Raw genomic sequence first — 16533 nt, 5'->3', positions numbered from 1 at the left:
AATGTCCCTTGCAATAAGTTGGGCAGCAAAATAAAAAACCTGATATTTTAATACAAGTCTGACGTTGCCAGGGAGGAATGGGACTGTTGAATAGGCAAATGCTGTGGTGCTCATATGAAGTTTTTCCCATTTATTTGAAATAGCCAAATACTGTAGTATAATATTTGTCTCCTTTCAGGTGTGATTATCAACAGTTTATGATTTTTTTTGCAAGTGTCCAGGGTCCTTCTTAGAAAATTCATAGTTTTATTTGCTTGTTTGTGTTTAATGAATTACAGAAAATTTATTTCCTGGTAGGCAATTCAAAGTTTATCCTTTGTATATTACCACATACTTGGAAAATTTTATGTAATTGGATGCATAAAATATGTTTCTTAGTATTTATAAACACCCCCACCAAAGACATGCAGTTGTAAACCACAGTCTGTTCACAGAGTTTCTCCAGAATATGCAGTTTGCTAGCAGTGACAGCGATTTCAAAACAAGTACTATGGCTAAATGTAGTCTATAACATTCTATCTCCAAATACTGTAAGAGGCATTTACTTGGTGTTTGAATCCTCCTTCATTTGTTGAAGTCATTTGTGGAGGGAATGACTTGTGACTCCTTTTAAAACTTGACTGCATACCAAAACAAGCTTGGAATCATTAGTAATGTCATCACACAAAGATTCTCTAGCGTTTGGACCAAATTTAGAACAACTATTTTAAAGTGTAAACAACACTAATTACTTTACTAGCTTGGGTCTTTTACACACAAAATAGCCCATGAAAAGAGCCTTAGTCTAAAAGTGCATAGTCAAAACTTAGAAGATACAGTAGCTGAGGATTCCTTTGCAAGCTTAATACAGTCTGTGTTTGTGTCTAATGATCAAATCCTTCTTTTTCATTCTGTAGCACTGTTTCACCTTTCATGCATAGACTGAATAGTAATCACTAAGCAACTGCTCAGTATTTGGCCTCCTACTGTTCAAAATGTGATTCTAGGTCTGACTTGCAGCATGTTGTTCAAACCCTCCTCTGAAAATATATTCCTGTATATTTTTCTGATTTACTCATGACTGGTAAACAAAGGACGCTGTTTTAATCCTAGTTTTACAGATGGAACGTTGAGATAGAGTTGCACAGGCAACTTGTAATTCCTGGGTGCTTTATTTTACAACTACCTTAATTACTTTGCTGTTAGGAAAAGAAGGAAGATGAGAAGTGCAGTTTCCTAGGTGTTAAAAATGAGTTAACCTGTCTCAAATAACTTCATGTCTGTTTCTGTCTTTTTCCTTTGCATCCATTTTTCCTTCCCTTCTCATCTGAGACCTTTGGTTTTGGCTAGGAACGGAAGTGGTTAAATTTAATTTGAGCTTCCACCCTTTTTAATAGTATTTTTAGGGATTTTGCTAAGTAGTGAGGTAATAAATCAGAATTCAGCTCTATACAATAACAAAATGGTAATTTGAAAGTAATTTCTACCTTTGTCTAGGTTTATAAGCAAAACAGAAATAATTTAAAATAAACATGTCATTCCCAAACTTAAATTTTGTTGCAACTAAATGGAACAGAAACCTTAGAATATCTGAGCTATATTCTGTTATGTAAGCCATTCATTTTAGCAAGGATTGAATTTGGCAAAAGTAAATTCTTCCAATCCATCTTCTAAGTCTTTTCCAAGGTATGTATATTGTATTTTTGTATTTTTTGTAATGATAAGCCTGCTTAGTAAAGCATTGGGAATGGTCTTAAAATGTATTTTTATCTTAACCAGGAGTAGCTACCTTTATTCAGTGCTAGGGAGAGTTTTCTAAGAGCTCTGATGCTATGTAAATGCAGAGTGTACAATTAAACCTATGAAAAAGTGAAATTTGCATTCAAGCTCTTATTATAAAAGCCTACTCTGAAACATAAATGACATTCTTAAAAGGCCATAGAAGTATTTAGCTTCTGTACTTGCTAAACATTCAGGGTTTTCTGCTTAAGTTTAGGAATAACAGCAGAGTACACAAAATGTTAAGAAGAGATATTTGTACCATCTTGAAATAAGCAAATTTTCTGATGTTTTATTTGTTTGACAAACAGGTACACACAAAGTTCCACTGCAGGCAAGCCCATGCTCCAGGCACTGATACTTCAAGCTTGACGTTTTCGTATGATGGGACTGTCCTTGCCAGCAGGGGAGGTAGGTGATAGAAACAGCCTATTGCTGTGTTGAATGCAAGAGAATTTTACTTTTAAGTGAAATGGTTCGGTAAACAAATCATCATTAAATGAAATCAATGGAGGTAAGATAGTGAAAAGACATAGTAGTGATTTAAACCTGAAATGTTTCACAATTTGCATCTTTTATTGTGATAAACCATGCAGTACTGTGTTTCTGAAAGTGCATTTTGTGTCAGCTAAAGAATATTCTAAGATAACTTTGCCACTTATTTTACACCGTTCCTTATTGTCTTTTTGACTAGCATTAATAATACAACAAAAGGAAATTATTAGCTTAATTTTTTTTAAAAATGGGATCAGTTCAGTTACTTCGTTCTTTCCAGGAAGATTACTACTTTTCAACTCTGTTCTGAGTTACTGTTTTCTCAAGCAGCTTTCCTAGACAATGTCCTTTTCTGTTCTAATTGGAATTTTTGTCTAATTCACATTACAGACATCAAAATGATGTCTAGAAGTGAAGGCCCAAGATGTACTTGAATGGTGAAAAAAATTTGAAATGTCTACAGGAAAGGAAAAAAAAAGAGCTTGTTTTTTAAACTGGATAAAGCTTTTTTATAAAAATTTTAGATAACAGAACAAGTCTTGAGAAGGCAAAGATATATTTGAAGACTCATTCACTCTGGTATTAGAGGTATTGGATAGGATAGTGTCTGCCTAAAACAGCTTTTCATACAGAGCTTTGTCAATCCAGTATTTTACAGACAGGTGCAAGCACACAACTGAGCTGTCTGGATGGAAACCAGCTGTAACCAGAAGCTGTGTGTATGCATTAGCATGGCCCCAAGGCCAAATAAACAGGCCTAGGGAGAAGCAGTATATGTTAATGTTGGCTAACATTGTGCCTAGCATATGTACAGGACATCTGGTCAGTTTTGTAGGTAGAGAGGATGAAATGACATACAAAATCAAAATACTAGATTAGAGGTATTCATAGACAGCAAAAGCTCTGAAGCAGAGGATGTGCTTCCAAGCCAGGGGCTGTAGGTTGTGATTGCTTTGTGTCCTCCCCCTCATCCTGATGCACAGAGTGGCACTGGGTGGCTTTTACAGAGATACATGTAGCTGCTATTGGGTGTTACCTCTCTTGACTTCTTAGTATGTCTTGACACATTTCTAAGGTTCCAAGCATCGTGTTCCCCAGATCACATCTTTCAGAGTAAAATGCTTGTAGTCTTGTCCTTGACAGCCCTAAGCTTATTAGGGTGTGCTAATGGCACTTGGATTGTTTCTTAATTGCTGTTCAGGCTTCAGGAACCAGAGTTCTGCTGCCAGTGTACTCTCCATGAAGGAGTCCTAAGCAGTTGAGGGAAAAACTCTCAACCTTGCTGGTTCTAACTGAACCAGAGACTTGCTATATGAGAACCTTTTCCTCCTTGGAAAGTAAGTGAACCATCTGTCTATTTGTTCTGGGCTTAGTGAAATACTGCATCTGTCTGCCAGTGGTGTTTTCCTCCCCACCCCCAAATTCACACAGTCATACTTTGTAAGATCTAATGAGAAACCTTGGTATGTTTTTAAATATTAATGGTAAACAAAGTTAATATTTACGTGAGGAATATAGTGCTGTCATGAAGGCTCCATTTATGTAAATTCTCCTATGTTTCACATTTATTAATAGAGATTACATACATAACCTTTTATTGCTTGTGGCACCTTTGGTTGCCTGCTCTTCCTCATCTGTCTTCGAATTTTGTGTCATGTTGAAGAGACTTTCACTGACTTATGATTAATCTACCACACTCCTCTCTAAGCTATATAAAAAGCTGATTGTGTTTGCAGATTGTAAGACTACCAAAATTTGGTGCCTTGGTGTGGATAAATGTGCTACCTGTGTCTAGTGTATTTTAAATAAAAAATAGAACCTCTCCGTGTGCTATGCTACAGAATAAGAGGGATTCATACCTTATTTTGACTTGTTTGTTTAGTGCTTTAATATGAGTATTGCTTTGGATCTGTACCAACAAAAGCAGATGTTGATCCAGCATTCATAGATTAATAAGCTTGCCAAGTGCTGAGGATCAAAGAGGGGATAGTTGGGGAATGGGGACTTTTGCTGGAAGCCTGATTGGCTCTCCTGCATCAGATGGTGATTCTGTGTTGGATGTAAGAGAGATGAGGCAGGGCTCAGCTGCAAGCACAGAGGAAAATGAAAAGCTGAAGAGCTGTTTATGAGAGTTCCCAGTCTTACTCTTGTTGGGTATTAGGTGGCAACTTGACAGAAACTTAAGAAAGTGATATTTTTGCACTCTTTCAACCATGAAAGCAGTTTTTTCTAAATACAGTGAAGACAGTATTTGGGGTCTGTTTTCTTGGTTTAGCAGTGAAGAGGTAAGCATTAGAACTGGACTTGGGGCTCTTATTGTAAAAAATTTTTAAAACCTTTTTTTGAATTCTGGTGTGTACAAAAGTTTTGCAGTTAATTTCTGTCAGAATATGAAGCAAGGAATTAATTAATTCCATTAATCTAGGTACAGCTGTTAGTTTGATGGATTTTTTTGTCTTCAGTGTTATGAACAGCATGCAGATTCAGTGCCATCTCTGCTACTTTTTCCTGCTCAGGGGACAGACTCCTCACAGTCTTCCCTTGCTTCACCCGAGGTCCCTCCCACAGGAGTGAGTCCTTCCTGAACTCCTCTGGCATGAGTCACTCCCGCAAGGTGCAATTCTTCAGGAACAAACTGCTCCAGTGCGGGCGATCCACAGAGTCATGGCCTTCTTCAGGCACAGCCACCTCCCCTTGCTTGGGCCCTTCTATGTCTGCAGGTCCACATCTGCCCCACCATGGTCCTTCATGAGCTGCAGGGCTGCAATTTTAAATAAAAAATAGAACCTCTCCGTGTGCTATGCTACAGAATAAGAGGGATTCATACCTTATTTTGACTTGTTTGTTTAGTGCTTTAATATGAGTATTGCTTTGGATCTGTACCAACAAAAGCAGATGTTGATCCAGCATTCATAGATTAATAAGCTTGCCAAGTGCTGAGGATCAAAGAGGGGATAGTTGGGGAATGGGGACTTTTGCTGGAAGCCTGATTGGCTCTCCTGCATCAGATGGTGATTCTGTGTTGGATGTAAGAGAGATGAGGCAGGGCTCAGCTGCAAGCACAGAGGAAAATGAAAAGCTGAAGAGCTGTTTATGAGAGTTCCCAGTCTTACTCTTGTTGGGTATTAGGTGGCAACTTGACAGAAACTTAAGAAAGTGATATTTTTGCACTCTTTCAACCATGAAAGCAGTTTTTTCTAAATACAGTGAAGACAGTATTTGGGGTCTGTTTTCTTGGTTTAGCAGTGAAGAGGTAAGCATTAGAACTGGACTTGGGGCTCTTATTGTAAAAAATTTTTAAAACCTTTTTTTGAATTCTGGTGTGTACAAAAGTTTTGCAGTTAATTTCTGTCAGAATATGAAGCAAGGAATTAATTAATTCCATTAATCTAGGTACAGCTGTTAGTTTGATGGATTTTTTTGTCTTCAGTGTTATGAACAGCATGCAGATTCAGTGCCATCTCTGCTACTTTTTCCTGCTCAGGGGACAGACTCCTCACAGTCTTCCCTTGCTTCACCCGAGGTCCCTCCCACAGGAGTGAGTCCTTCCTGAACTCCTCTGGCATGAGTCACTCCCGCAAGGTGCAATTCTTCAGGAACAAACTGCTCCAGTGCGGGCGATCCACAGAGTCATGGCCTTCTTCAGGCACAGCCACCTCCCCTTGCTTGGGCCCTTCTATGTCTGCAGGTCCACATCTGCCCCACCATGGTCCTTCATGAGCTGCAGGGCTGCATCTGCTCCACCGTGGTCCTTCACAGACTGCTCCACCTTGATCCTCAAAGGGTGACAGCCTGCCATATCACAGTGGGGGGATCCCTGTTCCTGTGCAGTTCCTTCCCCTCCTTCCTCACTGACTGGGTACCTACATAGGTGTTTCTGTCTCCCCTGCAAGTCTCCTCAACTGTTTCTTTTTCCTGTTCTTAAATATCTTTATCACAGAGGTGCATCCACTGTCACTGATGGGCTTGGCCTCTGCTAGAGGTGTTTTTGACTTCAGAGCTGGGGAAGCTTCTAGGGCATAATTGTTACCTCTTGCTAATTGCAGTGCACAGTACCTCTGGTGTAATGGTGTGAGACCTCATCATATCAGACTAGAGCCTGTTCTTTTTATTAAAATGGCAAGGAATAGGGTTTGAAGTGCTACTGAAAATGCTGTAAAAGCTTTAAATAATCCTACCAGGCTTTGAAGAAGTCCACCATAAAAGAGAAACACTGGATGATCTGAGTGGACTCTTGTGAATGCCTCATATTCTTCCCTTTATATGTTTTTGTTTAAGGGTAACTATTTTTGTCCATGTATGATGTAATTAAAGATAGGTCAAAACTGATACAGCTCTCAAAGAAGCCCCTTAAGCAATGATGGAGGGATGCTGCTGGAGAAAATCCCTGGGATTGTGGAAAGTTAACAGTATGTCTGTTTTCTTAGTGTTTTCAACTCCAAATGCCAGTTAGATTCATGAACCAATACTGCAGTTGCATCACAGAAAAATTTAATTGGAAAAAGCGAGTTTGTGCAAATTCTTAATGATGGTAAGAGTTCCACAGCATTGGCCAAGTCATTCTACTAGCATTTCTCCCTTTCCAAATACTTAATCTATTTCTGCACAGTGTAAGGCAGTGTTGATTTGAAATCAGACACTACTTTTGGAGTCCTAGTATCTTCTAATTTTTTTAAACCAGAAGATTACATTTTCTTGTTAGCAGAAGAGCTATAGCTAAATGTCTGACTGCATCTCTCCTGCTAAAGCCTGGATGGACTACAGCTTGAAGATCATGTCAAGACTCATTTCCACTGGGAACAGAACAGCCTTGGCTGCTAGCCTTAGATCTGTCCCTGTTTGGGAGATTTGCAGAGTGGCCAAATGGCATCCTTTGCATACATTTATAAAGTGCTGCTGCTTTAAATACGTCTTGACTTTAAGGGTGGGGTTTTTTGTGTTTTTTTTTTTCTTGGGATTGGGAGAGGAAAGGGAGGGTTCATATTACAAGACCAAATGCTTTGAAGTGCTTTGGATGGAGTCTAGTGGGAAACAATAAGAAAACAGATATTCCCAAAATAGGGACTCAACATTTTTCTTTCTTGTCATTTTTTAGCTTCCCAATGAACAGAAATATGCTCTGCTCTAGACATCATTTATTTAAGTTGTCCACTTCTTAAAAATATTTTGTAGTAAGGAGTTATCCTAGTCTTTAATGTAAACATACATGATGTACGAGGCCACACATTACTGCTTTCCCTATAAAGGGTACTGCTGGCCTTGATTTCTTTTCTTACATCATGTTACTTTTTTCTTTTATTATTTTCTAACATTTTATTTCCAAGGCCTTCTTCAGGCTCTTGATCTCAAAGGCTATGAATCCAAAAATACTTCCAGACAACAAAATTACTTCCCTGCAAGGTTTGTGCTTTGGAAGGAAGCAGGTCTGTGGGCAGCCGGTCACTTGCTGCCTTTTCCTCCTGGGTCAGGAAGACTTTATAACTTCCTGTCTAAAACCAATCTCTAGATATTTTTTAAAAGAGCTGTTGTTTGAAAGTCCTTTTTTTCACCCTTGAAAGCACTGGGCCACTGATAGTACATGCAAGTAGGTGTCTAGGCACCTAAGTGAGGTGCTGGAAGGCTCCAAATTCTGTAGGTCATCTCATGCTGGAAATACATATCCCAGAAGGATGATCAGCAGAGATGTGGATCTCTCTGAGAATAACTAACTAAGCTTCCCCTCCTCCCAGTTCTCACTTTGTTAATATGTCATAACTTTCTGAAAGGGAATAAACAGCCTGACTTTTACTGGTCTACAGTCACACCATGTTTATCAAACACAGATGAAAATTGCTATAAATGTCTTGCTGTAACCTCCATTTTAGGTTTTATGGCCAAAGGTGGTGTGGAGGGGTGTGAAAAGTTTTTGTAATAGCAAGTGTGGGTTCACTTACTTCCCTTCTTCCCTTTCCCTGAGGGTTTCTGATTCCAGGGTCTGTTCTCCATATTGACATTGCAGTTTCTTGCTGTTTGCCTACTAAAGAAGGGGGAGGACTTTGTGTGCCTTCCATTCTTCCTGATCTTTTTGTCCAGTCAGGTAGAAACCAGATACATAAAACTTGTATCGATTTTGATCTAGACCATCCATGTAACATTTTATTTTTTATCTTAAAAGCTAAATTTACTCCAAGTAGCAAAGCACCAATGCTTATAAACACAGAATAAACCAGTGTATGGGAAATCTGATTCCACTGTGGATAACAGTTCTTGTTACAAACGATTGCCATGATGGACTTGAGCCATTGAGAAGTTTTTGATTTACTGGAGGGCAGCAGGTGGAGCTTCTCATCCTTGCAGTTTCATAGTCATTTAAGGACAAAAAACTTCCAAACCCTTCCCATTCTGAATGCTTCAACTGTATCACTCTGTTCTTTCTGTGTTTGTATTAGAGGTTCCTTTTGTATTTGTATTAGAGGTTGGAATTCTCTGCACGTGTCTAAGTTCTTGCTTTAAATGCTTTATTGCTAACTTTTGTCCCTTTTTTTTTTTTTCATAGGAGATGATACTTTAAAGATATGGGATATTAGGCAATTTAAAAAGCCTCTTAATTCAGCAGAAAGACTGCCCAGCTTCTTCCCAATGTGAGTACTCTTAATTTATTCCCCCTGGTAGAAACTGCAGTAGTTGTGCTGAACAGGAGGGAGTCTGAGTTCTCCTCAGCTCTCACTAGATCCAGAACTGTGCAGAAAAGATGGCACAGGGAGGACTGTGCAATGAGGTTTCTTGGTTATTTTATTAATTCATGTTGCTTTAAAAGATCTCTGATTTTTGGTGATAAATCATAATCAGCTTTGCTTGTTTTATGCCATTTTTCAGTCTCACATGTCTTGCGTCTAATTAGATTAGTAACTTTTCAGGAGGAGACCTATTCACTGCCTTATGTTTGTGTAAGGAGATATATAAGTAACTCACATTCTTATTTGGTCTATGATTAATTAAAAAAAAAAAGCTGGATCAAAAAGTAGACATAACATGGAGGTATATGGTATGAATTCAGGTTGTGAAGTTAGAAGTACTGATGACTGTGTTCTCCGGTACTTAAACACTATATTGTATTTTATACTTTTATTGGTATTACTTGAATTTCTATAGCTGTCACATAGCCAAATCCAGCTTTTAAGTACAAATTACACTTTTCAAAAGAGATCTTAGAAAGGCAGGCCATGGACAGGTCAATCTTGACTGCAATTTTTAGCATTTTTAGCAATTTTTAGAAAGGTAAACAGGCAAACATTTTTGGCCACTGTTATAAACACACTCCCTTGCGTCATTGAAGAATGTATCATCATCAGAAAGAGATTTCAGGATTGATGCATCTTTATACTTAATGTTGATAACCAGATCTGAAAATACTTTTAATTTTGTTTCTCACGTTGAAAAGTTTACAAGACTTTTGAGCGGAGGAGAATTTTGTTAGGAAGGATTTTTATTGAATCTGCCAGTTTTGCACATTCTGTGCACAGCTGTAGCTGCACTTGTGAATTCTGTCTGATAACTATAGTAACAGATGACAGCAGACAAAAGATTTTTAAAAAAACAACCTTGTCTTCAAAGGATTAACAAATAGAAATATTTTTATGGAGTGCAATTTAAGTAAGTAAGTACCCTGCACATTAATAATTAATTTGCCTGATATGATGATTTGTTATCTTCAACAGGACTGATTGTTGTTTCAGCCCAGATGATAAGATACTTGTCACAGGCACCTCTGTTAAGAAAGGTGGTGGCAGTGGGAAGCTTTTTTTCTTTTATCGAGAGACATTCCAGAAGTTGTATGAGATAGAAGTGACAGATGCGGTATGTATTTGAGTTTTATTTTCTCAGCTCTTCAAAATATGAACAAAATAATATTAGTTTTTCCCCTTATACAGGTCATGACCTACTTAAACAGTAATTTGCAGTGGTTAAGAGACAGAGGGGCCTGAATAGGGTCCTTTAAATTGAAAATAAACAAAAAACTTAGGACAAAGTGTTTAAGCACTAGATGTCTTGCGTTTCTCAGCAATTTCTGTGAGCCCTTTGACATTTGTGAACTGAGGCACAAATCCTAAAATTTTCACGTTTATGGTTTTTTTTTTACCACTTCTCATCATGAAATGCCATGTTGTGATAAAACTCCTGCTTCTCCTTGGAACTTGGCTTCCGGTTACAATAGAATCTATTTCAATGTATTCTATCTTATGTAACTGCAACAATTCAGTGGCAAAAGGATGGCAAAATTAGGAATCCCGTACTAAAAAATGCCATCTCACCAGTAACAGAGAAACCTAAAATTCTGATTCTGTAATACAGAAGAGTCTGTATATTGGTTGAGCTGCCTGCCTACCCATTCGCTTGTGCAGAAAGAAAAAGCTTAATAAGATATTGTGATATAAGAAGTAAGCTTATAAATTATGACAAAAAGAAGAGGGAAAAATTCAAACAGAATTGCTATTGCAGTCAAAACTCCTTCTGCTGGAGATTGTCTGTACAGGATTTAATTTGTATTTACTTTTAATTTCAAACCCCATTTTCTCTTCTCATTCATCCTAAAGCAAAGTCTGCTTACAAATGAATTTGTTCATAATTTCTGTGGCAGCAGTCTTACAAATTAAAAATGCAGAATTTGTGTCAAAGCAGAAAGCATGTGGTTTTTCTGGAGGGGAAAAAACCTCTTTAGGTTAAACATAAGTTCTAAATACAATATTTATGACATTAGAAGTTTTATTTATTACAAAAAGATTTCCCTGAGGATAGCACAAATTGGATTTTAATCTTTTTGTCCTACGGAACATATCAAACCTCCGATTAACTCTGGTGGAGGATTTCTAGTGGATTTCTACTTTCTGATACAAGTATTATAACTGAGTGTTTATAACCATTTGCTGAGACAATACATGAATACCTCAGTAAACCCTTTTAAGGTCCCCCAACATAAGAAGGAAATGGAGCTCATAGAGAAATTCCAGGGAAGGACCATTAAGATGATGCAAGGGCTGGAGCACTTCTCCTAGGACAGGCTGAGAGAACTGGGGCTGTTCAGCCTGGAGAAGAGAAAGTTCCTGGGAAACCTTATAGAACCTTCCAGTACCTGAAGAGGCTGCAGGAAACCTGAAGAGGGACTTTTTACAAGGGCTTGTAGTGATAGGACAAGGGGTAATGGATTAAAACTGGAAGAGGGGAGATTTAGGTTAGACATTAGGAGGAAATTCTTTAGTGTGAGGATGGTGAGACACTGGAACAAGTTGCTCAGGGAAGTTGTGGAAGCCCCATCCCTGGAATGAATTTGGCCCTACAAATCTAAGTATCTGGATGTGGTCATGATGGCATCTCCATTTAGCAGTGGTGAAGTCACTGACAGCATAGAGAAGCTTCTCTGGAGCTTTAAGGCTGCAAGAATGAGAACCTTGTCACTGGTGAGAATGAGAATTACTACTCACCAACTTAGCTTTTTTTGTTCAAAGGAAATATAATTTTCATTTGCTAACTTTATCTCCCAGAAAAATGGTTCTTTAATTCTCTAAAATAGAGTATCTCTTTAATTGCTGAAGTAAATAATGCTGCAGAAGAGTCCAGACAATATTGCATTGCTATCAGTTTGTCTCAGAAGTGAGAGGTGTATTTCTCTTCCTTTTCTTCAAAATGGAAGAGAGACATGGAGCTGAGAACCAACACTAGAAAATCGTTGGAAAAGCAAAATTAGGGGTCAGTAAGCGACTTCTCTGTGGCTACTCATGTACTAAAATTTTAAGTATGTGTAAAAATCTTAGCAGGTTCATAATTTTATATTTCTATAGGTGCTGATATTTATATGGTACTTTTTAAGACTGTACTAAATTACTTCTGTCTATAGAGTTTTAGTGCTGTTTTTCTTCATTTGTAGCTATCAAATTTAAGACTATCATTCTGCTGCTCTGAATATGATGGATTGAATGAAAATAATGGAAATAATAAGTGAAAAATTGAGACTTGTAATGCTGATCTTATGACATAATTTTCAATGAGTCAGCACTAATAATACCTCTACAATAAGTCTGTCTAGCTTCCAGCTTCAATACTACACATCTAAGAAAAACACAGTTAAGCATATTGACCTGTATCTCAGAAGAAAAATTACTGCAAGTGGTGTTACAAAATGAAAGCAGTGTATTTTTTCAAGATCTATTGTTTGTTTAGTTCAGTTTTCTCGTTAGTGTTCTTTTCTTGTTCTTCTCAAATTGGAGTGTTGGGTGAAATACCAATGCATAAAGGCGTGGGAAAAACAAATTAATATTCCAGAATTGGGCTTTTCTATTTTATAAGCAGTACATTGGCCTATAAATTGGTAGATAAATTTCTTGTGTGTAGTTTATCAAACCATTTTCAGCAGTGCAGGAATTACTTGCTTCCTATAGGCTACTGTCCTAATCTCCACTGTTTTGTTAGAAAACCAAGGAAAAACTGCAGACAGCAATTAGTGTGATGAAAGATAATATAAAATGTTGTCTAAGGCTTCAGTTTGTCCTCTGTAATAAAATATACTTATTTACCTTTTCTATCTTTATCTAGTGCTTAAATGTGTAATTTCAATGCTTCTATTTTTGGTTTCTTTAGGCATTGTGTAGATGAAGTTATGCTATACCAATATGTGTAGTAAAAGGTCCAGTACACCATTATCTACCTCTTGGGTAGAGCTTGGTCTGCTCTCATTCCTCATGAAAACAATTTCAGTAATTTCAGTTGAATTTAGTTCAAATTGCTACAGAAAAAGGACATAAATTGTCATTTATTTCAAGTATAAAATGAAAATAATGAGACTTTCTGAAGACAAGTGTATACCAGATTACTGGTAGAACATATAGATCAGTATAACAGAAAATCTACCATGAAAACAAACTCTTAATGTGTTGCTTTTTAAATTTCACAAGGATTTTAAAAAGCAAATGCTGGTAAGCTTAGAAAATTGAAAAACACTAAAGAGCAGTAAACATTATCTTAAACTTCCTTGGTAAATAGCCAGTGCAACTGGCCTGTGAATGAACCTAGGGAGTAATGGGAAAATATTTAATGGGAATGTTTGACCAAAGCTGTTGCTGGCATTCCTTTCCGTCATACCACACAAACCTTTTTTCACCTTTTCTTTCAAGTTTTCATGGGAAAACCCATTACTGTTTCAGAGCTGCTGGAGTGAAACCTTGTGGTTTTACTAATGGACTAACAGTCTGCTTAGTCTCTGCTGTTGTGGCTGGGTTTAGGATAGTGATTTGCTTTTCATTTCACATATTGGGCTTTTATTTCTTTCTTATTTTTCTGTCGTGATATGGGGCTACATTAGTGACTGTATTTTTGTGTCCACTGTTGGGTGCCATCCCACTGTGTATGCATTGGAACTTCTGGAGAACTTAAGATTCTTGGACAAATAGCAATACTTTTTGAAGAATAACTAAATAAATGTCAGAATAAGATGCAGACCGTGGGCTCTCTCCCTGGCTAGCAGCAGTGTGCCAGCAGGAGGAAGTGTGAACAGAACAAATGCACAGTGATGCTTCTCTGACTATCGTGTTCTGCCCCCAGTGATCTGTGATATAGAGATACCTTGGTGCAGACATGGGAATTTTTCAATTAATAGCACTCATTGGATTGTTTTTTTTCATGAGTTATCAAGGAGTGAAAATACCCATGTTGCAGGTTATGGACAGAGTAATTTACTTACTGAGATTGGGTTAGAACTCAGGGTGGGAGCTCCTGCCTCTCCCAGTCTCATAAGGAAGCTGATGCTCTGCATTCAGTACTTCAGCTTTATGCTGGCTCTGTGTGTACAGGTGTGATTTGAATGTATAAGGGCTTTGTACTGTGACTGTTGTTACGTATGCTAAACTCTACAGTTTTCCACTCTTTTAAACAAGAATTGAAGTTTAAAAAATGCTGTTATGCACATGCAGCTTTTTCATTGCTTTTCTGTCTCCATTTCTTCTATCTTGACAGTAATATCTGTGAATGGTTCTTTTGCTCTCTCCTCGAATGTCCAGGAGAAATACTTACATTACAGTTTCTCAATTTGAGCATTTGAGGCTTTTTTTATGTGAAAGATTTATAATTGAATGCAGAATGTTTCTTCACTCCGTTTATATGTATGAGGAGACTTAAACAGATGTCAGGAAATAAAACTGCCAGGAGTACAGAGTACATGAACAGAAACTGAGGCCATTTCCCTTTCCATTCTTTAGGTAGTATGAGAAGAAGGAAGACTTGTAGCTGCTAGGGATGAGGTCTCATCTTTTGGGTTGTCAGTAACTTCACAGTCTTTCTGGAATGGAAGAGAGATTTCTTTGTCAGTTGCAGGGGAGGTTTATTCCTAATTTTTGGTTTGGTTATATAAGGATGAGATCTTCATGGGAAGCAGTTAAAAATACCTACTGTTTGGGAAACAGAGTTGAGTACACAACATATCCCCTGATGTCAGTTTAATTTGAAGTAGCTGTGGGTAGCCTCTTGAACCACTCTCACATGTCTATCATTCAGTTGGCTAGTTCAAACAGATCACCCAGGATTACAGACAAGATTGATTTTGGCAGGAGTCGAGCAGTCATTTTCCCCATATGGAGAGAAGTAGTATTACACCCCATCACTGCCAAGCAAGAGTGGGCACTGGAAAAAAAAAACACAAAACCACAAAAAAACCCCAACAAAACTCTGTACAATGACAGAAATGGCTATTTTAAAAGGAGCAATAATTATAATTTAAATTTATAATTTTATAAATTTATTTAAGGCATATTAAATATATTTATAATTTTATAAATTATAAGCAATAATTTAATTTAAAAATGAGCCACGGTGATGAGATTGTATATATTATAAAATGGTATGTGCAGTTTTTTAAATATCCCACAGGTTTTTATAGATAAGCAACAATCCAGATTTGTGATTGTTTCAGGAAACCTGTTTCTGTTAGGAGGATTTTTCAGTATTTTCATAGGTCCTCAGATATAAGCAAAACTTAAAGTATTAAATACTTCTGAAATTACCTCTAAGGGATGTTTCAATATGGTCTTCTGAGACAAGCTATAAATAAAGCTTCTTTTTAGATTAAAGAGTGAAAAGGAAATAAGGAATAAGGAATATGAAACTTCCAGCATTCTTTATGCACAGTTGATATAGGATGGCAGTATTTCTTTCCTTGTCCTCATACGATATCATTTACTATTTATAAAGTGCAGTAATATAGTAGAGGGCTTGTCCACTGTGGCCCATTTCACTAAGATTTAAAGCTTTTGAATTTAAGAAAAATAAATTCTTTTAACTTCTGGAAGACCTCATCATGCTACTTCTGTTTTGTTGGGATTTTTTAAAGCCATTTATTTTATTTGAAAGGAAAATGCACATTTTCCACCATAAGGAAGTAAATATGTAATGGACCTTAAACAGAGTATTTGTGCTGATTAAAGAAAAAAAAAAAATCTAGTATGAAGGGTGAATCACAGGAATGTGTTTTATAGTGAGGTAACTTGTCAGGTTTTATTCTCTATTTTCATGTATGTGAAGACGATGTGGTCCTTCCCTTCATATATCCTGCAGCAGCATGTACTTTATTTTACAGGAGCTGTCATGAGAGGTTTGAGGTATGTGAGAGAAATAAACCATGCAGAATTTTCCCTGCTGTAACAGGAGTGAGGGGTACATGTAAAGGTTGTCTACCTTAGTTTCTTGATATACGGTGATGAAAGTGTAGCTGAAATTTTAACAGAGCAGGTACTTGAAAATTGTGCCTTCCTCACAATTACAAAGAAAAGTTTGCCACCTTGATTAAATAACTTTTTCTGTTTGTCAAAAAAAGGGAAGTGTTATTCAGTGGCTCAATTCACCTGTAAGAATGTATTTTCTAGCTGTACCGTGGAAGTTAAGTGATAAAGCATCCCTATCCATATGTTTGGTATAGAGATCCTGCTTTAAATTACTGGCCTCTGAAAATGTTTTCAGGATATTTCTGGTTTCTGCATAGAAAATTGTAAATTTTATCTATTTCTGGTCCCTTTTCTGTTGAATGTTTCCACACATTTTCTAAGACATGTTTCACAAGGGAAAAATAAGAGTGTTGTTTCCTCTACTACTGTATTCTCATGAGTATTTTAAATCTAATGATAGCAGGTCACTACATTATAGATATTCCCTAATCTCCCACCTTATTTATTGTAGCTGGCTCTTTTCCTTGGAGGAGCTCCAGAGGAATCTCAGACCTGAAGTTCTTTGCAATTGGGGTTTAAAGTGGATTTTTAATATAAT

General features: G+C 37.2%; 1 protein-coding gene across 1 annotated transcript in view; it reads left to right on the top strand.

Annotated features, from left to right (window-relative positions):
* WDR70 (WD repeat domain 70) overlaps positions 1–16533 on the top strand; it is a 133413-nt gene that overhangs the window by 93185 nt on the left and 23695 nt on the right. The window contains exons 10-12 of the mRNA XM_010008752.1: positions 2070–2169; positions 8789–8873; positions 9951–10089. Of these exons, the coding sequence (XP_010007054.1) occupies positions 2070–2169; positions 8789–8873; positions 9951–10089 (324 nt within the window). The remainder of the gene's footprint in view (positions 1–2069; positions 2170–8788; positions 8874–9950; positions 10090–16533) is intronic.

The sequence above is a fragment of the Chaetura pelagica genome, unplaced genomic scaffold, assembly GCF_000747805.2.
Source record: "Chaetura pelagica isolate M959 unplaced genomic scaffold, ChaPel_1.0 scaffold31, whole genome shotgun sequence".
Classification (NCBI taxonomy): domain Eukaryota; kingdom Metazoa; phylum Chordata; class Aves; order Apodiformes; family Apodidae; genus Chaetura; species Chaetura pelagica.
Note: the sequence above shows the minus strand (reverse complement) of the source record. Positions and strands in the feature narration are given on the sequence as shown.